This window comes from Mytilus galloprovincialis, chromosome 10 (assembly GCF_965363235.1).
Source record: "Mytilus galloprovincialis chromosome 10, xbMytGall1.hap1.1, whole genome shotgun sequence".
Taxonomy (NCBI): domain Eukaryota; kingdom Metazoa; phylum Mollusca; class Bivalvia; order Mytilida; family Mytilidae; genus Mytilus; species Mytilus galloprovincialis.
The window spans coordinates 59,802,901-59,824,219 of NC_134847.1; the positions used below are offsets into that span (position 1 = coordinate 59,802,901).

At 33.6% G+C, this 21,319-nt stretch overlaps 1 protein-coding gene across 2 annotated transcripts; it reads right to left on the reverse strand.

Moving 5' to 3' along the window:
- Positions 1-3,119: 3,119 nt before the first annotated feature.
- LOC143047998 (2Fe-2S ferredoxin-like) lies at positions 3,120-12,165 on the reverse strand. 2 transcript variants are annotated; one of them, XM_076221410.1, is made up of 4 exons: positions 11,971-12,165; positions 6,822-6,928; positions 3,992-4,124; positions 3,120-3,600 (listed from the first exon to the last, which is right to left on the reverse strand). In XM_076221410.1, exons 1-4 carry the CDS (start codon positions 12,132-12,134, stop codon positions 3,510-3,512), a joined length of 495 nt encoding a protein of 164 aa, XP_076077525.1. In that variant the 5' UTR covers positions 12,135-12,165; the 3' UTR covers positions 3,120-3,509. The 2 variants fall into 2 exon arrangements, with proteins under 2 accessions (XP_076077525.1, XP_076077524.1); XM_076221409.1 differs by lacking the exon at positions 6,822-6,928 and adding an exon at positions 6,661-6,773 and having other exon boundaries at positions 11,971-12,163.
- Between the last annotated feature and the right edge of the window lie 9,154 nt (positions 12,166-21,319).

Here is a 21,319-nt window from a genome sequence, read left to right on the forward strand (position 1 = left end):
AATTTTTACCACGAAAAGGGGGGGGGGGGGCCTGGATCCACCTATGTACAGGAATGACATGGTGGATAAAACCAGGAGTTAAAGCTAGCTAAACCTCTCACTTGTGTCCAAGGCACATATAATTGTATTATATTGACAAGAATGTGTGAGCAAAACAAACAGACATAATAGGTAATAAACTGTTTTGACAAACAGAGATGTCTGGTCTTTTTGTTATTTTGATAACGTAAATGCTGAATTGAAAATAGCAATACTCTAACACGTAAGTTATGCAAATATTCAAAGATAACAAACCATGACTGAAGGTACAGGGATCAACAATCTCAATAGAAATGAGATGTGTCAATGCTAATACAACTGAGTACCAAGTCTTTCACTTTTAACAAATCTAAACCTAAATATTTAGGTCAATGAGAGGATAGGGGTATATATATGGTAATCTCTATGGGTATTTAAATAACCTTGAAAATGCCAATACATTTGCATACCAAAATATCATTGACTGAACATTAGTGGTTCATCTTAAACTAACCTTAATCATAAACTAATACATGTAAACTAAGCAAAAGATTCAAAGTGAATAGATCATGAATGAACCTAAAGACCAAATATTCTATATAGAAATGAGATGTGCTAATGCTTTATACAATTGCTCAACAGTTACCATTGACCAACGTTCACCAACCACTACTGGTTCCCCTTAAACTGACCTAATCACATACTAATACATGAAAACTAAGCAAAAGTTTCAAGGTCGTTTGACCATAAATGAGAAGGAAGGGCCAAAAAATCGCCATGGTAATGAGAAGTGCCATTGCTAATACAATGCTGGAAACAGCAAACCTATGCACCACTTTTTGACTATCTAAAATGTGGGTACAGAAGATAATTCTTAATTTTTTTTTATCATGTCTATAATGAAGCAATTCAAAATGAACAGTCCTGGACAGAAAAATCTACTTGAAACTGCCATGATACTCATAGATATATCTGTCATTTTCATGCTTTTTTCTATATTTTCACATTTCTCTATCGGTGTAGGAAAAATAGTTCTCATTACTAGAGAAAAATTTGTTCATGTTCTCTGCAAATGTTTGGTCAAAATTCATGACATCAAATTTTCTAGATTTTTCTTTTGTGACGTCATGAAAAGAGGTGATTATGCCTGATTAGGTTACATATAAAGCAAACATCTTTATGCAAATCTTTGTAAAGGAAGGATAAACTTTGTTTAGATATTGTTTAACAATCATTAGAGAAACAAATTCTATCACAATATCTTGTGTATTATGATATTTCTCCACTCTCAACATTTAAATTTTAGATACTTTATAAGCTTGGCACACCTTACATTTCAAATTTTAGATCAAACTGTCTGGAGGGAAGAAACATCGTAACAGACTTGATGCAATGGCAGAATCTTTAATTCTTAGAACCTAAATTCAGAAAAAAAGTGATAAAATAAAATAATTTATTGACAAAATAAGAACTCTGTTTACATCTAATACCTGCATTATAATGTTTGTGGTCAATAGACACATTTCATTTCTACTTCCTCATATAATTGCAATACATTAAGTATAATATATATATATCAAATTACCCAGAATTATTCTGCTCTAGTGTTAAGTATACATGTATGAGTATATAAAACATATTTTTATTGTCTGAACAGGTATATTTTGATTTTTGAATGGCTAAATGTATAATTACATGATGTAATTTAAGAAACCTAAGTGACCTTCTTTGTGTAGGAGTTGCAATATAATACAATTATACAGTGAAAATATTTCATGTACTTTGATGTGAAGGCCAAAATAATCATTGTTACAAACACTAACAAGTAGAAGAGCAATACAACCTAAAAAAAAAATGGCACATTTTAAAACATGTATGTTTCAAATTTCCTATTTCTTGGAGTAAATTGGAATTGATCCTGTGTTTGCCATAGTGAACCCCAAAATTAAATAGGTGTATCAAAATATAAGGTGCTCCTCATCTCAGAAAGATTTACTAAAAGGGGCAACGCTCTAAAAAAAAAGATCCAAAAAATGAACATTTAAAGTAAAATATCATAAAATTCAGTTAAAATGTATAATTTAAAATTCAGTTAAACTGACTTATATTACAATTAAATTCAAAATAAAAGAAGCTGCAGCAAATTGTTAAACTTCTTTTGGTATGGTTGAAATTGAGCAAAGGGGGACAACTTCATTTATTAATTTTAACTTTATCAGGAATTTATATTTCAAATTAACTAGTATTGCCTTCTATGTCACAGTTTACATCATGAACCTGAACTCATACTCGAGTTATCATAACTAAGAATCTTACAGGATGATCTTGGTCTAAAAATTATTCAAATGTATATGGTTATAAGGTATCTATGAAAAGCAAATTTTACAAACAATAGGTCCATGAAAATGGAGATGAAGGGAACATGAACAAATATTTGTCCTTTGAAAATTATATAAACCCATGAAGGTCTACCACATATATAACATGATTGTCTTTCTAACCAGCAGAATAATCAGATATTTACAATTTTTAAAAAGATTTCAGAACTGATCTCCACTAATTCAATATGAATCATAAGGGGAGACAACAGTCTCAATATTTTCATGGTATTCTGTTTTATACCATGAGTGTAATATGTTGGGACTCAATCCCAGTCAGTTTAAGTCATTTCACACATGTATTTTCCAGATTTTCTGCTTAACATGTAATATCTAGAAGCAGTTAGACAGTTTGCTTACATTGATTGATTGTTGGTATTTAATGCCACTTTTAGCACTCTTTGTGGCTATATTTTATTGATGAAGGAATCAGGATTCCCTGTAGAGAACACCCTACCTTCAGCAGGAAAACTTACTAACAAATAACATAGGTGAATCCACCTGCCACTAGTGGGATTCAAATTCACAACCTCAGTGTTGACAGGCTAGTGATTTCTGCAGATGAACTAAATATACCATTTGGCTACTGGGGCCCTTTTGTTTTCTTACATGTATGAATTATACATGTTTCTCCTTTCTAAAACTTAGGATCCTGCACATAAATATTAACCAAAAAAAAAAACCCTTAGGAACTGGTACCGTAATTATAAAATAACTAGAGGCTCAAAGAAAGTTATTTCTTTAATTTCTCATACTTTGCAAAGTTACAATATTCATTAACTCAATTTAATAATTTTTAATGAACATATCAAACTAGACATCTGCTAAGCAGCATATAGCTAGTAAATCCCAGCCGAAAAAATTGGCACACAATGGGTCAAGAATGCCGTTAAAAAATCTTACAATGATACCTTTATAAATGAGAGAATTGATGATAAATTACATATTGATAATGATTGGACATTCAAAACAGACACATTAATCATTGATTTTAATATGCCCTGTATAGCCTGTAGTATTATGACACACTAATGAATGCCACCTGCACATTACAATACTATAACAATATATATTACAAATTGTTCAGTTAAAAGACCTAAACATTAGCAAGGGTCATCCTCTAGCATCAGCAACACCAGAGGGCACCTCTATTTCCCAACCATCCATTTCCTTAGTTACTATCACCTGGCAACCTAATCTTGACCTGGAAATACAAAAAAGTTGTTCTCTGTTAAATACTTAAATTTGCATTTGTAGACTGAATATAACTGATCTTTTTTATTCATATCAACTGTGTTACAAATTATCCATTAGTTTTTGCAGAGTAGATTTTTAACAAGACAAAGAGTGCAATAATGTGTAAGGTTACTTTGTTGAAATCTTAGTCATGATTTTGATCATATATGTTGGCTTGTACAAATGTATATCATTATAATGTATACTTTATATGAAGATTTTCCACATTCTCTTTTTCTTTATATTTTTCATTTAATTAGCAGTGATATCTAACATAAAATTCTGATTTTTTTAACTTTCCAGGAACCCCATACAACATTTTAATATTGACCAAGTTTGTTATTTATATTAACACTTACGTATCACTTAAACCAAAAGCTAGATCCAACATATCAAGTTCTTCGTCCGTAGGTTTTTCATGGATTAGTTCGTATTGATCTGGCTTGAAGATTAAATGACAAGTCGAGCACGCCAGGGTTCCCTCACAAGCACCTGTTCATAAATTGATTTTTACAGATAAATAGTGACAAATAAGTTTGACAAATAATACTTGTTGTTGTAAATGGTGTGATTTTACTCGAAGGACTACTGTTACAGATGTAGTATTAAGATCGTGAAATTCTATTTTGAACATTAAATATGATTAATTTGTCAATGAAGCACTGTTCTTTCAAACATGTATAAAATTTTCTCAGTAACCAAGTATTTATTTGTGTGCTATGATTTTGACTCTTTTTATTATTTAATCACAAGGAATATAAATTTTGATTAGACATTAACAAGGTTGTCCCTCTGAATACTAAATAATTGATTAACTGGTGGTGTTTAATGCCACTTTCAACACACATAAGACTATATCATGGTGATTTATTTTTTAGCTCACCTGGCCCGAAGGGCCAAGTGAGCTTTTCTCATCACTTGGCGTCCGGCGTCCGTCGTCGTCGTCCGTCGTCCGTCGTCGTCCGTCGTCGTCCGTCGTCGTTAACTTTTACAAAAATCTTCTCCTCTGAAACTACTGGGCCAAATCAAACCAAACTTGGCCACAATCATCATTGGGGTATCTAGTTTAAAAAATGTGTGGCGTGACCCGGTCAACCAACCAAGATGGCCGCCACGGCTAAAAATAGAACATAGGGGTAAAATGCAGTTTTTGGCTTATAACTCAAAAACCAAAGCATTTAGAGCAAATCTGACAGGGGTAAAAATGTTTATCAGGTCAAGATCTATCTGCCCTGAAATTTTCAGATGAATCGGTCAATCGGTTGTTGGGTTGCTGCCCCTGAATTGGTAATTTTGAGGAAATTTTGCTGTTTTTGGTTATTATCTTGAATATTATTATAGATAGAGATAAATTGAAAACAGCAATAATGTTCAGCAAAGTAAGATCTACAAATAAGTCAACATGACCAAAATGGTCAGTTGACCCGTTTAGGAGTTATTGCCCTTTATAGTCAATTTTTAACCATTTTTCGTTAATTAAAGTAATCTTTTACAAAAATCTTCTCCTCTGAAACTACTGGGCCAAATTAATCCAAACTTGGCCACAATCATCTTTGGGGTATCTAGTTTAAAAAATGTGTGGCGTGACCTGGTCAACCAACCAAGATGGCCGCCACGGCTAAAAATAGAACAAAGGGGTAAAATGCAGTTTTTGGCTTATAACTCAAAAACCAAAGCATTTTGAGGAAATCTGACGGGATAAAAATGTTCATCAGGTCAAGATCTATCTGCCCTGAAATTTTCAGATGAATCGGTCAATCGGTTGTTGGGTTGCTGCCCCTGAATTGGTAATTTTGAGGAAATTTTGCTGTTTTTGGTTATTATCTTGAATATTATTATAGATAGAGATAAACTGTAAACAGCAATAATGTTCAGCAAAGTAAGATCTACAAATAAGTCAACATGACCAAAATGGTCAGTTGACCCCTTTAGGAGTTATTGCCCTTTATAGTCAATCTTTAACCATTTTTCATAAATCTAAGTAATCTTTTACAAAATCTCCACTGAAACTACTAGGCCACAATCATCTTTGGGGTATCTAGTTTGAAAAATGTGTCCGATGACCTGGCCATTCAACCAAGATGGCCGCCACGGCTAAAAATAGAACATAGGGGTAAAATGCAGTTTTTGGCTTATAACTATGAAACCAAAGCATCTAGAGCAAATCTGACAAGAAGTTAAATTGTTAATCAAGTCAATATCTATCTGCCCTGAATTTTTCAGATGAATTGGACAACTGGTTGTTGGGTTGCTGCCCTCCAATTGGTAATTTTTAAAGAAATTTTGCCGTTTTTGGTTATCTTGAATACTATTATAGATAGCGATAAACTGTAAACAGCAATAATGTTCAGCAAAGTAAGATCTACAAATAAGTCAACATGACCTAAATGGTCAATTGACCCCTTAAGGAGTTATTGCCCTTTATAGTCAATTTTTAACAATTTTCATTAATTTGGTAAATTTATGTAAATTTTTACCAAATATAGTTCTCTGTTACTAATGGGCAAAGTTCATTATAGATATAATTGTAAGAAGCAAAATCGTTCAGTAAAGTAAGAACTTCAAACACATCACCATCACCAAAATACAATTTTGTCATGAATCCATTTGTGTCCTTTGTTTAATATGCACATAGACCAAGGTGAGCGACACAGGCTCTTTAGAGCCTCTAGTTATTGGTTAAGGAAGCCAGAATGATTTGAAGGAACATGAATCTTCCACATTAAATTAAAGAATGAACATAATTCCTGAAAAGATTATGCAATTTTAAAATTCTTAAAGTGGTTAAATTTCATATTTAATGAGTAGTTATTTATATATTTTGAGCTCAACATACTAGATTTTCTCCCTGTATTGAAGACCCATTGGTGGTCTTTTGTTGTTTTATGCTCTATAGTCGGGTTGTTGTCTCTTTAACACATTCCCCATTTCCATTCTCAATTTTATAGTGTATGTTTATGTTTTTAAACAATAAATTATAACATGTATTTGACTGTGTACAACATGTATAATAAAATTATGTACAAACCAAATCCATCCACATCAATATCATTATCTATTATTATATCTAGTAGATTATCACCAACTTTGGCCGTAGCTGTATGTTCTGAACCATCAGTTAACTTGAAACATAGTGACACTCTGAAAATATAAAATTTAACCACTTATTCATACTAAATATTGTAATACCTTCTAATTCTATATCATTATCTATGGCCACATCTAGAAGGTTACTGCCCACACCAGCATTCACTGTTATACGGTCCCCATCTCTATCCATAAAGTATAAGCAAATTCTGTAAAAAACAATAATGTATGGAATCATGATTCAACAACATAATCACTAATACTTAAAAAAAAAAAAAAAGAAATGAAAAAATTTTGATGAGTAGTAGTCAACTCAAAAGTGTGTTCTGGGTGGGTAGTTGTAAATCTTCAGATGTGTCAAAGGGGGGTGGGTTCATGGGTTTGGATTCTCCCCTTTTTTTGCATTTGAATGGGGACATATTTAGGGTTGAAACCTCCCTTTCTCCTGGTTGGTGCAGTCTGTACATGTAAGTCATTCTTCTCTTTAATTTTAAGCAACAAAAAAAATTGCCAACTTTATTGTGAGTTCAATCTTTTGATGAAGTTTCATGAATCTGGGATGAAACCTACAGGGGGCTGATTACACAAAATAGGTTCCACTGTTCCTTATTGTATGACTGCTTGACATTCCAAACAAAAAGTGGTAGTTGCAGGTTATATGCACTTTGTGCAACCAGGCCCAAAATTCTTTAATTGAAAAATAAACTCTTTCAACGGCAAGGAGCCAATTTATGTTTCTTTGATATTTATATTTTTGTAAATTGATAAACAAGATCATTTAAGGAAAATTACTGTCAATGTATGTTTGTTCCACCTTATAGAAAAACCCCTGGAATCTTTGTTATAAACAATTCTAAATTATCTGTTCGTGTTGGAACAAATATTCTATATCAATCATTTATACCGTAAACATGGTAAATAACAAATTCTGTAATATTTTTTCCATTTGAAATAATATGACAGAATATTTCTTCCACTTTGAACATGTTGAACTTATAATATTATAAAGGACCTTATATTTTGTGACAACCCTAATCAAAATAACTCTATAACAGGGCTTCCAAAAAATATTTGAGCCAGCCGGACATTTTATATCTGATCCCAATTTTAATCCCTTAAGACTAAGTTACAAAAGGCAATTATGGTAACCAGATGGCCATTCCAGTGATTTACATTAGATTAAAAAAAAACGATATTAAACTTTACTTTGATATGAATTTAATGTTCTGACATAAACTGTTAATTGGCAGTGCATCATTCGAAGTGTACACATCAGCGTGCTCATATCTGCCTTAGACTCTTTATTTGTGCAAAATGACGTTGTCAAAAACTTTACTTTCGTTTTTAAAATCACATTTTCCTAAACTGGATGTTGACTTGACAATGGTAATAGTTATCAAAGCTACCAGGATTATAATTTAATACGCCAGATGCGCGTTTTGTCTACATAAGATTTATCAGTGACGCTCAGTTCAAAATAGTTTTAAGGTGTAACACCACTAATTCGGGCCCTGCCAGAAAGCACATACCAGAAAGTAGTACATATTTAACACAAAATAGTTCCTACGCATGAGTGTAACTTTCAAAATATGTAGGACATTTAGGTATTGTTGGCATCAAATGAAAGCTGAAGGACTGGTGATCATTGTAGAACACTTTTGGACTTTTAATTTTAAATATTAAAAAAATTGCACCAAATTTTAAAAAGAGGGTACATTTTGTCTGTTTGTCAGATCTGAAGTACCTGTTTTGGTACATCCGAAGTTCTGGGAACCAGTTCTTTCTTATATGCCATTAAAGGTATGTTGATTTTTTCAGTAGAAGACACCATAAAGTGTTGCTTTGACATGCAATGATTGTCACTTTATTTGAACTTAAAACGAAAGAGGTGTGCCTCAGAGTTCGCGAAAAGTGTCAGTCCTCAGGATTTAACCACCAAAATATTGCATAGGACTGACACAATTTTAGTATTTTTCAATAGAGTTAATAGTGAGGACCAGAAGATTTTCTTCAAGGACCACCAAGGAAAAAAGGATTTCGCCAACTCTGGTGCCTGTTTGAAATGGAGGAATTTAACATAGAAAGCAATGGGACCATGAATTAGTGGTGTACTTCCATAAAGCCAAACAAGTACAAAGTTGAAGAGCATTGAGGTCCAAAAATTCCAAATAGCTGTGCCAAATACGGCTAAGGTAATCTATTCCTGGGATAAGAAAATCCTTAGTTTTTCGAATAATTCAAAGTTTTGTAACATGAAATTTATAAAAAAAACATGGACCAGAAACAGATATGTAAAACCTGTGCACGTTTACAAAGCATGACTGAGTGAAGAAACTCTTTCCCCGTTATTTCTTCAACAAAATACTTGAAATGAACGTTAGATACAGGTATCAATGATAATTTTAGCATTTTTGAAGAAATGTAGGATGCATCATTAAATTTCCCACCTGTGCACATGCACACACGTGTTCGCGTTCATACATTGTACAACGTAGTTCTGACAATTTTCATTTAAAACCTTTCAAAAATTTCATCAATTCATGTTTATAAATGTAATTATTATAATTTTAATCTGTTGGACTAAATCAAACCGCTGAAATGTATGAAAATAACTTTAAATAGACCGATCTATTTATATGATGTTCGGTACTGAAAATAGTTTATCTGTCACCTGAACAGGTATATTTCAGCTGTCCAACAACTAATTAGCCTTGAATAAAATTAGAAAGTATTGATAGTAATTAATGATCATGTCAGGCCAAAAATAAAATATTGTTTGTTTCCCCTCACCTGACCGACCTGGTAAAATCACCACGACCCGAAAAAATTTATTGGCCATTCTTGTCCACTAATTTTTTTGTTGCCACAAATGTATGTTGGTTATTGGTGATATCTTTCCGATTCTGTAGTCAACGAGCATTGGGTTTTGGTGATACCTTTCCGATGCTGTAGTCAATGTGCGTTTTAAATCAAGGTATTTTTGCATTGAAGCGTCTACATGATTCGGAATCAAGGAAAACAAACAAAATGCTTTGCCACACGATTTGTTTGTGTGCAAGGGTGGTCTGTTTTGAAAATTAAAAAAAACTGAAACATCTTTCAACCCGCTGAGTGCATCTTGATTTGCTTTGTGTCTAACCTCTGTTCCTGTTTAAAGGATAAAATCTTAAAGACTTTGAGTAAAAATGGTCTGACTCGTGCTTTAAACTCTATCTACTTTGTCTTTGAACAGGTTGGGCACAAGTCAGGAAATGTGGGATACATGAATTCCCTGCTTTCAGGGAACGTCCCTGTTTTCTGGTGTAAAACAAACCCAGTTTAAATGGGGTTTCCTTTTTTAATTTATGGCATGAAAATTACAAAAGGGCACGTCATAACTGCATCAGTAGAATTTGTAAATACTTATTAAAAGTATTTTAGGAAATACAAAACATGAATATAAAGTGAAGCCTTGTGTCTTCTAGAACTGGAAAAAACATACAAATCTTTGTTTATTACATCCCAGCTCCTTTGTTCTAACAGGTGTGATCTGAGCCGGAACACCCCTACCAGATCACCCTAGTTTGAGTTTCTTTGTTATGCATTCCTCCTTTGTTCTGTAACATTTTGGCGGGAATGTCAAATCCACTATAAAACTTATAAATAAATATACAATTATACTATCTATCAAAATTCACGTAGAAAAAATCCAGTGTATATGCTGGGATTCGAACTCAAGACCTTTAGCATATCAAGCCACGACACAACCACTACACCAGGACGACTGGATACAAACTATCAGTAATTTAACATACTTAAAGGAAACAAGATGTTTTTATAAGTGGAGCGAGTTGGCAGATCTTTATTCAGTGGGGTTTAAACCCTTTTCGCTAACAAGTCAGTTGTCAGTGATTGTTCAGTTTGATTTTACACTTTTCAAAAGTGGGGCGAGTCGGTAAACAAGAGTGGGTCGATTTTTTTTTTCATAAAGTGGCGATATAGCTTGGGCCGATTGACCAGTGGGGCGAATTGACATTGTTTGATATTTACTCATCGTGTTAGGGGGTCAAAAAGGGTATAAATCATATAGTAATTTATAAAGTATATTATAATGGTTGTGTGTCGTTCTAAACTAGATTTTATGAATTGTAAACGGTTTTTCGTCTAATCTAAAACAGCTGGGATGTAAAATACTTATCCCACTCGGACTTGGTGTGTCAGTGTTAGATCACCCTCTGGCCTCCGGCCATCGGGGTGATCTTACACTGACACACCGCGTCATCGTGGGATAACTATTAAGGAATCAATTGACCAAGCTGCATGATCCAGGTGTAACTGAACATAACTGAATTATGTTCACCTATTGAAAATTTTTATTCATTGAATTTTAATTCCTAAGTGATTAACATACATGTATCTTTTTGTCATCTCATAATTGATGATCAAGGTATGGATTGGTGAACAAAGGAATTGTTTTGTTGTGAGTTATGCATCAAATTAGACTTGAAATAAGCTTGATTTTTTAACTAAAAAAACACTTGCTATCATTAAACATTGTTATTACAAGTAGAATGTGCGCTTTTGTAGATTTCATTACATTAAATGAATAGGAAAAAAAGGAGGTACCTGAATACAATAATTTGTATTTCACGTGTCACCCTTACAAAAAATTGTCGATCCCACGTCACGCTTAGACCGCTATGAGACTCACAATGTACATATGTTACTTAGTATATTTAAACTAATAAAGTAATATAACTTATAAAACAATATTGAAGTCCACAAGGCACTAGCCACTATAGCTGCGGAACCGTTATGTTATTTTTTAACAATTTACGGACCATCCGCAATTAGTCAAAAAATAATCTTAGGTCCTTATGTTATTTTTTTAACTATTTGCAGATTCGCAATTAGTCAAAAAATAACATAAGGACCTTTAGGCAGCAACCATTTGATTTACTGGAGGGGCTATGGATTTTTTTCCCGGACAAACTTTTTTTTGGGGCGACAAGTCGAAAGCATAACATATAGTGGCAGCTGAGGGTGAAACAAACAAATTTTTTTCTCAGAGTCAAAAATAAATAAATTTTTTCTCTAAAATGGCAAAAACTGGAAACAAACTTTTTTCTCTCCAAAAAACTCCATATATACCTTTAAACTGACCTTAAATATTTTGAACCAATGTTTTCAAAACATTATAGAATTTTCTAAGATAGGGATTACGCAATGTCAGCGAATGAACCCCACGGCTATAACCGGCAACTGAACTTACGTTTCTTTCTTTGGTTTAGGAACCGATGCTGAGAATTTTTGGACAGACATTATTTTCGGAACATTTCTTCTTTTCGCACATATCGGAACTGTTAATGACCGACCAATACATAAAGCAAATTTAGGAATTAAGCACACTGGCCTTCTCAACCCTGACAGTGACATCGTCGTAGGTATTATCTGGTTCTAATATCGTAACCGTGCGTAGAAGATAGGGAAAACAGTAAAATGAACCAGTCGTTATGTTGATACAAATGACAGAATCCCATACAAAACGAACAATACTATCAATGTAGCTGAATTACTACAAAGTAAAATTTTCATATTATACCCACAGACATATAATTGTAACAGGTAGATATTTCATGTCTCTGTATTAACCATATGAGAAAAAATATTCAACTTGTATAGCATTTATTTTAAGAAAATGATTTGTAGCAATGTTTCTTGAATTTGTTTTTGTCGGGATGGTATCTAGAACATAGTGTATGATTAGGGCCTTAGTATAATAGTCCTGGGAACAGTATATTTTACATTTGTGGTTGCTGAATAGTCCCAGATGGTATGAATAATTCCATACCTTGGCCAGTTGCATATAATAATGATAAGAATTCGGCTTGCCTAAGAATTCAGGTGTTAGTCCAATTTTACACTGATTTTCAAGTATACATTATGCTTCGGATTGTTGGTATTTCAAGAGATATATAGACATGTATGTGTATATATGTCTCTTGTATTTCACTCTTTCTCAAGTTGAATATAGCTATTTAAAATAAGAAAATATCAAATTTGACGTTCGTATGTATGAAAATGAAGTTCATGCTACGTTTAATGTCAAGTGTCGAAAGAATTAAGGCATTATGAAAGACTGATGAAGAAATAATTAAGGCTTTAGTTCTTCAACCTAATATCTATCTCTGATTATTTATCCAGTTAAACATTGCGAAAGTTCCATGAGTAGTAGCCGAGTGCAGTAGTTGTATCCGAGGGGACAATAAACTTAAATTAGTATATTCTACGAATTTATCTAGTACTATCACGTCAGTAAGTGTTTTATTTTACCGATAGAGACAACAGACAATACATGTCGGGGCTAAATCAACTATCGTAATATGAAAAACATAAACAAAACCGACAAGGCTAAGTCCTGCTCGGGCGTCAACCCTAGCATGATACATTGAAATTCCACGAAATACAATAACGCTTGCGGTCAAATAGTTTCGTCGAGGTCCAATAGTTGGAAACGATCGACCGGTCAATTAGTTCAACGCTTGCCGCAATTTGAAAAATAGTCAAACTATTGTGTATCTATTTCATAGAGAAAAAAAATATGATAATTTGTTTTATTGACTTGGTATGAGTGGAATGGTTGTCGGGAAAAAAGACTGAGATTACGCTTCATTAAGTTTTTTCTCTAGCAACAGGTCAGCAACATTTAAACTTTACATATGAATTTTCACTCGTGAGCAAGAACGTTTCAAAACAAATTTAATTTCACCACAATTAATTACCTAAAAGTTTGAATTCCTCTCCTATTTCCCTTCTTTTGAACAGTAATGAATGGGAAGTGTATGGACAAGCCAGGAACCTAGTGGATGTTAACGTTCAGATCTATTCATTTTTCTTTACGAATTCACCATTCCAGTTTAGAATTTAGAGTTATGATTTGGAAAACAGATCACATGTATTTACCTCATCTGTTACAAGCAAAGCGAGTATTGACCTTTAGAGATAATATTTACATAAATATACAAACAGTTTCCTTAAATTAAAGGGTTGTTGAACTGACATTTTTAAAGTTTTTTCTTTAAACATATTTTCACCCCTGCTGCTGACTACACATGATATTTAAATTTTCTTTGAAAGATGCAGAAAAAAGAAAATAACCACAATAATAAGTCGACAACCGTTTTGCTGTATACTAGTATATCATTTTTTTTTATTTTGTCATATGGATGATTAATACAGGTAAGAGATTGTATAGCTTTTTGCATATAATTTATACCAAAAAAGTTTTTTAAACGTGCAACTTATAAACCAACATCTCAATTACAATGTATCAAAATATATCTGGAAACTGTTTTTTTCTAATTGTGGTTTGAACTCTTTTTATAACTAGTGTCACATGTATATTGAGTAAATTTATCAGGACGAAAACACGAAAAATATCATTGAAGTCAATATATGACACGAATGGTTGTTTTAAACATTATTTTTATGGGCAAAAATATATATAGTACAGGGGACAATCAATTTTCTTACTGTATGCTTCTTAGAAACAAACCAAACTCTGGAATAACTTGGACATAGCGTATACATAATTCAGCCAATCATTAACGACAATCATTATTCCTAACTATACCATCAAACTCTGGAATAACTTGATGATATCAACAACATGAGGACATCAATAAAACAAATTATAAAGAATCTATGGAAAAATACGTACCAACAAACACATCACTTGATAAACAGGGCCACCCTTGGATGAATACCCAAATAAGACGGTTGAGCAAACAGAAACAAAGAGCTTACCCCAAAACAAAACAACTCACCAAAGGACTGGAAAAGGTATAAAAACATCAAAGCTGAACTTCAACGAGAGTCGAGACGAGCAGATACAAAATGCATGCAAGATATAGTCCGTGAAGATTTATACAAGAACCCAAAAAGATTTTGGTCATACATAAAGAAACAGGAATCTTCAGGTATAACAACCATAAAAAAATAAAGATGGATACATGCACAGCGACACACCAACAAAAGCTTCTATACTAAACAGCCAATTCCATTCAGTATACACCCACGAAGACCTAAACAACATGCCAAATACAGGGCCAAGCCCACACCCAACCATGAGACCAATAAAAAACAGTCAGAACGGTATCACTAAACCACTTAGAAGACTAAGACCGTTTACGGCAACTGCCCCAGATGACATACCAGCCTCCATCCTTATTAATACTGCTGATCAACTATCACCTTACCTGACTAGACTACATCAACTGTCAATGGACCAGGGATCATTTCCAGAATATTGGAGGACAGCCAACATAGTCCCAGTCTATAAGAGAGGGGGAAACACACAGCAGCAAACTACCGTCCAGTGTCCTTGACATTCATCTCATGGAGCTGCTTGAGCACATAGTCCACAGTTCTATCATGGACCACTTTGGCCAAAACAACATACTTTGTGACGAACAACATGGGTTTAGAACCATACGATCATGCGAGTCCCAGCTAGTAATAACTAAACATGAAATAGCTAAGAACATGTAGGACAGCGACCAGACAAACATCATTATGTTAGACATTGTCAAGGCCTTTGATAAGGTACTATATGCCAGACTACTTCATGAATAAAATGGTTTGTTATGGGGTAAGAGGTTTCCAGCTTGAATGGATAAAACAGTTTCTGTCCAACAGAACTCACTCTGTGATTCTCGAAAACCACAAGTCGGACCCTCTTGACGTGGTATCTTGAGTACCCCATTGCACTGTGATGGGTCCCTTACTCTTTCTGGCCTTTATCAACGACCTCCTATGCAGAAGCTACAACATCAAGCGCACGACTGTTTGCTGATGACTGGTCTACTCTTCCGCTGCATTGCACTGGGAAAACAGAAGATGCAGACTTGCTGCAAAAAGGCCTAAAATTGGTGGAAAATGGGAAAAGTATTGGCAAATTTGTGTTCACCCGGAAAAATGTACACTGAGTCATCCGTGTCTCAGGACGACGTCAGCTACACCAGACATCATCCTACACACTCCATGGACACACATTAGAGACAACAGACAGCGGGAAATACCTTTGGCTCACTATCAACAAAGACCTCACCTGAATAAACCATATATCATTCAACCAGACCATAGGGAAAGTCTCAAAGACACTTGGCTTCTTACGCGGAGAGTTCTTGGTAGGTGTACTCCAGCAACAAAAGCCACAGCCTACTCTACGCTTGTAAGACCGACTCTGGAATATGCTTCCCTAGTATGGGAACCTCACCAAATCACCACCATACGCGACATAGACCAGGTACAAAGACGAGCAGCTTGCATTGTCTATAGTTGCTACCAGGACAACTCTCCTGGTTGTCTTACTAAGCTACTGGACCAACTTCAATGGGAATCACTGCAGCACAGACGATGGAAACAGAGCCTTGTGCTGTGTTATAAGACCCAACACCAGTTGATTGCCATTGATCCAGCCAAATACTAAACAACAGGGGACAATAGGACCAGGGGCTACCACAAACTGAGACAAACTAGAGCGAAGAGGGATATCTACTACCACTCATTCTTCCAACTATTAAAGAGTGGAATGAACTCCCCAAATATGTAGTGGAGTCCGGATCACTAGAGGTCTTTAGGGCCAGAGTGAATATCATCACCTGGACCCTGCCACATCTGAAATAGACAACAGGAGAACAAGTGTACAGATGTAATTAAGGTGACTCGAGGGTCTAAATCGATTTTTTAAATTTTATATAGGATATCGCTATATGTTTCTATAAATGAACCTTATATCTTATACTTAATAAAAAATAAAATAAAAAAATATAGGTCATTTATGAGTTAAAAAAGATATTTTAATTGTAATCTACAATTGAAAATTCATCTGGGGCCAACACGAATTGATTTTTGTTTAAATTATTTTTGTACCATATGATAAAGTAACAACTACTTAAGGTAACACATAAAATTTGTAAAGAAAAATAAATGTTTATTTTCTTCTGAAATTTGTATACCCTAGAGCCTCCTTAAGACAATATTTTATTGTAAATACCATCCAGTTTTACCTGGACTTTTACTTTTGGCCAGAGGAGTGACCTCTGTCCGTTTGAGATGCGTCATTTACACTTTAATAGAGTTCGACTCGAAATGTGAAGAAGAAGAACTTGGACATAGTTTATACATAATTCAGCAAATCATTTACGACATTTATTACTTATAACTATACCACCAAGCTTCGGAACAATTTGTATTTGACATAGCATACTATTTATTAAACATCCGGGTTTTAAAAGTTTTTTTTCTATCTTTCCCTATGCATTGCCCTTGTGAGGCAAACATAAAAAAAATACACATAGTATAGAAAAACATAAATTGCATTTTGATTAACTGTTTTATATGATGATCAACAAAAATAAATTTAAAAGACAATGTTTTTCAAATGAGCTGAAAATGCCCATGTAATAAGACAAATTGTTTTTTGATGAGCCGATCAAAATGCAGTTTGTGGTTTATACCAGCTTAAACCAGTATTTGAATAAAATATTATAGTACATTTTATGGTGTGCATTAATGACAACTGCATATCTCATAATGCGATATGACTTTACTAGTAGAGTTTTTTACTTTCATGACATTTTTACCTAATATGTCTGTTTGTTTTGTTTACACATATATAATGGAATTTGATGAGACTGCCATACAAGTGAGAGGTCTAGATAGCTATAAAATCTATATATATATATATGTTATCCGTCGTTTGATGCGTTTGAGCTTTTGATTTTGGCATTTGATTAGGAACTTTCCGTTTTAAATTTTCCTCGGAGTTCGGTATTTTTGTGAGTTTTACTTTTACAATAAATCAGATGTATTTTTTTCTAATCAATTTATTTTTACAAAAACTTTCACGTGTTTTCTTTGTATTAAACCAGAGAAGAGCAATTCTAAATTATTTAGTTTGTGTCCAATGCATCTGTCTTGCAGTTATGATAATTAATGGGTTTAAACTATCTGAACTGAAAACCTACGTAATGACTAACGATCCTTATAAGATGTAATAAAATGACTAATTTGAACAGAAAAGGTAAAAAATGTGCGAAGAAAAACGCGACCGAATTTTAGAAATCTGTAACAGAATGGCTGTTTTTGTTAGTCATACGTACTGTTATGATTAGTTTTCAGTCTGTTTCAACTGTTTTTGATAGTTTATTGTATTGGTTTATTGTTATACCATTGTCCATGTTTTAAATTGTGGTACCTACAGTCTCGTCCTATCGGCTATTGTCCTTGATTGTGTTAAAACCGACATTTTGTAATTTGGTGTCGTGTGGAGCAAGATCTACTTACCAGTTTTAATTTGAGCAAGTATTTATGTTTATGGTATGATACTGCTGTAAAATAGAAAGCTGACAATTGAAAATAAAACTCATAAAGGGAATCATTAATTCTAGTTAGAAGTCAATATTGAGGAAAATATCAAAATATGAGGAACACCGTCTGATTTCTTAAATTGTCCTGTACAAAGTCAGGAATATGACAGTTGTTATCTAATAATTCCTTCTCTAAGAATATATTTAATTTTCAATTGTTCAAGCTTCACACCGCATAACCAATGCGTCTGAGCCAAGCCAGGAACTTAAGACTCCATGGATTGCTTTGTCTTTTTGGTTTGGTTTATAATGTTTTACCTTATATATAAAAAAAGAAGATGTGGTGTAATTGCCAATGAGACAACTATCCACAAAAGACCAAAATGACACAGACATGAACAACTATAGGTCACCGTACGGCCTTCAACAATGAGCAAAGCCCAAACTGCATAGTCAGCTATAAAAGGCCCCGATAAGACAATGTAAAACAATTCAAACGAGAAAACTAACGGCCTCATTTATATATATATATATAAAAAAAAAAAAAAAGGGAACGAAAAACAAATATATTACACATAAACAAACGACAACCACTGAATTACAGGCTCCTGACTTGGGACAGGCACATACATAAATAATATGGCGGGGTTAAACATGTTAGCGGGATCCCAACCCTCCCCCTAACCTGGGACAGTGGTATAACAGTACAACATAAGAACGAACTATAAAAATCAGTTGAAAAAGGCTTAACTCATCAGATGGACAAAAATACAAGTGGACGTGGCCCGGTACTTATACATCCCGACACAAAAAGACACAATGAACAGATCTGAGAGTACTCGCAGTTATCTGACAGCTAGTTCAAAGCCACTAACAACTAATAAAAAAAATAATGCATCTAAGACTAAACTATCAATCCGTACACATCCGTTTACCTAAATAAACATTGTTAAAATACTATTTTCTAAGTTTCCAAACGGTACTGTTGGTGTTATAAGCATATCAGATGCTGTTAGTATTATAAGCATATATATTGTTAAATAAAAATATCAATTACTACCACTCATAGACTTCAAGAGGTTACTTTACGAAATATCATAATTACCATAGTTGTAAATAGTTATCAAAGGTACAAGGATTATATTTTAATCTGACAGGAACATAATAGAATGTACATATAATTTCTTTACTTTTGGTACAATACAGACCTAAAACGGACCAAGGTATGGTCTGCTCCTATGGCAGCCTTACACAAGACAAACAGGATATATATTCTACCTAACACTTCCATGCACTCCCTTGTGAGGTCTACCGTACCCTCTATAGATGAATGTACACCCTTGTTAATCCTATCTGACTTCACACTATCACAGTAGTATATCGATGTTCAAAAATCATAAAAATATTGAAAAAAAATATAAATCAAGGTAACAAATGGTTATCAAAGGTACCAACTAGGATCATAATTTAATACGCCAGACGTGCGTTTCGTCTACATAAGACCCGTCAGTGACGCTCAGATCAAAATAGTTATAAAGCCAAACAAGTACAAAGTTGAAGAGCATTGAAGACCCAAAATTTCAAAAAGTTTTGCCAAATACGGCTAAGGTAATCTATGCCTGGGATACGAAAATCCTTAGTTTTTAACGAAAAATTCATAGTTTTGTAAACAGGAAATTTATAAAAATGACCATATAATTGATATTGATGTCAACACCGAAGTGCTGATTACTAGGCTGGTGATACCCTCGGGAACGAAACGTTCACCAGCATTGGCATCGATCCAGTGGTGTAAATAGTTATCAAAGGTACCAGGATTATAAATTAATACGGCAGACGCGCGTTTCGTCTACATAAGACTCAACAGTGACGCTCAGATCAATATAGTTATAAATCCAAACAAGTATAAAGTTGAAGAACATTGAGGACCCAAAATTCATAAAAATGACCATATAACTGATATTCATATCAACATCGAAGTGCCGACTAACAAACAAAGAATAAATCCCATGAACTGAAAATTGAGCGATAATCGGGTTTAAACCCCAACTCAATTTGACCAACCCGCTAAATTTATTTCCATCAATTCATAGATCAAAAACAGACTCTTATACTCTTTTATTGTCTAAGATACACCTTCGAATAAAATTCAGTTAAATTTTATTGTTCCACTTGGAAATTGAGGTGGTATTGTTTTCAACATGTCATTTTGATCTTTAGTATCAGATATTATAAACATTTTGTTAAAACTTTTAAAAACTTTTTGTTTGTTTTCTAACTACATCAAATGTATTGTTCAAAATATACTGACAGTTAATATTCACACCTGACCTGATTCATACGATATGCTATTATTTCGTTTGATCAATGCATCTACTATTCATGCATAAGCCTTTGTATCTGTACACGTATTTTACTGTCCACGTAATTACTTGTTATACTAGTACAAGACTTTGTTCTATTTTATAAATATCTTAAACGCCATTAAGATCAAATATTCTTCTATATTCCTTTAGGGTCTTCGTAAAAATCAACTCAATCTCTGCTCTGAAATTCCTAGTTACCTATGTACAGAAACTTTTTGTTCAAAATTGACACACATTCATTGTTTTTTTGTCAAATGAATGTTTAATAATTATAAACATTCGTTATTTTCATTTGAAACATCATTTAATCTAGTGACGTTTCGTCCCCGAGGGTATCACCAGCCCAGTAGTCAGCACTTCGGTGTTGACATGAATATCAATCATTTTTATAAATTTTCTGTTTACAAAACTTTTGAATTTTTCGAAAAACTAAGGATTTTCTTACCCCAGGAGTAGATTACCTTAGCCGTATTTGGCACAACTTTTTGGAATTTCGGGTCCTCAATGCTCTTCAACTTTGTATTTGTTTGGCTTTTTAACTATTTTGATCTGAGCGTCACTGATGAGTCTTATGTAGACGAAACGCACGTTTGGCGTATAAAACTATAATCCTGGTACTTTTGATAACTATTTGTCCAAAAGCAGAACATTTACCATTTACATCTTTCAATTTGAAACAAAATGTAAATATTCTATCGACTTGTCACCCAGTTCTGATCCTCGACTAGTCTTAATAACTACTCTTTGTGGCATCTTAGTTGCTTATTACTTTAAACAAGCGACTTGATGAATCTAGAAAAACTACAATATTTAGCCCTTTAGATGAAACTTGAAAAAAGCAGTTTAATTACTTAATTGATAACCCGTAACATTTAAATATAAC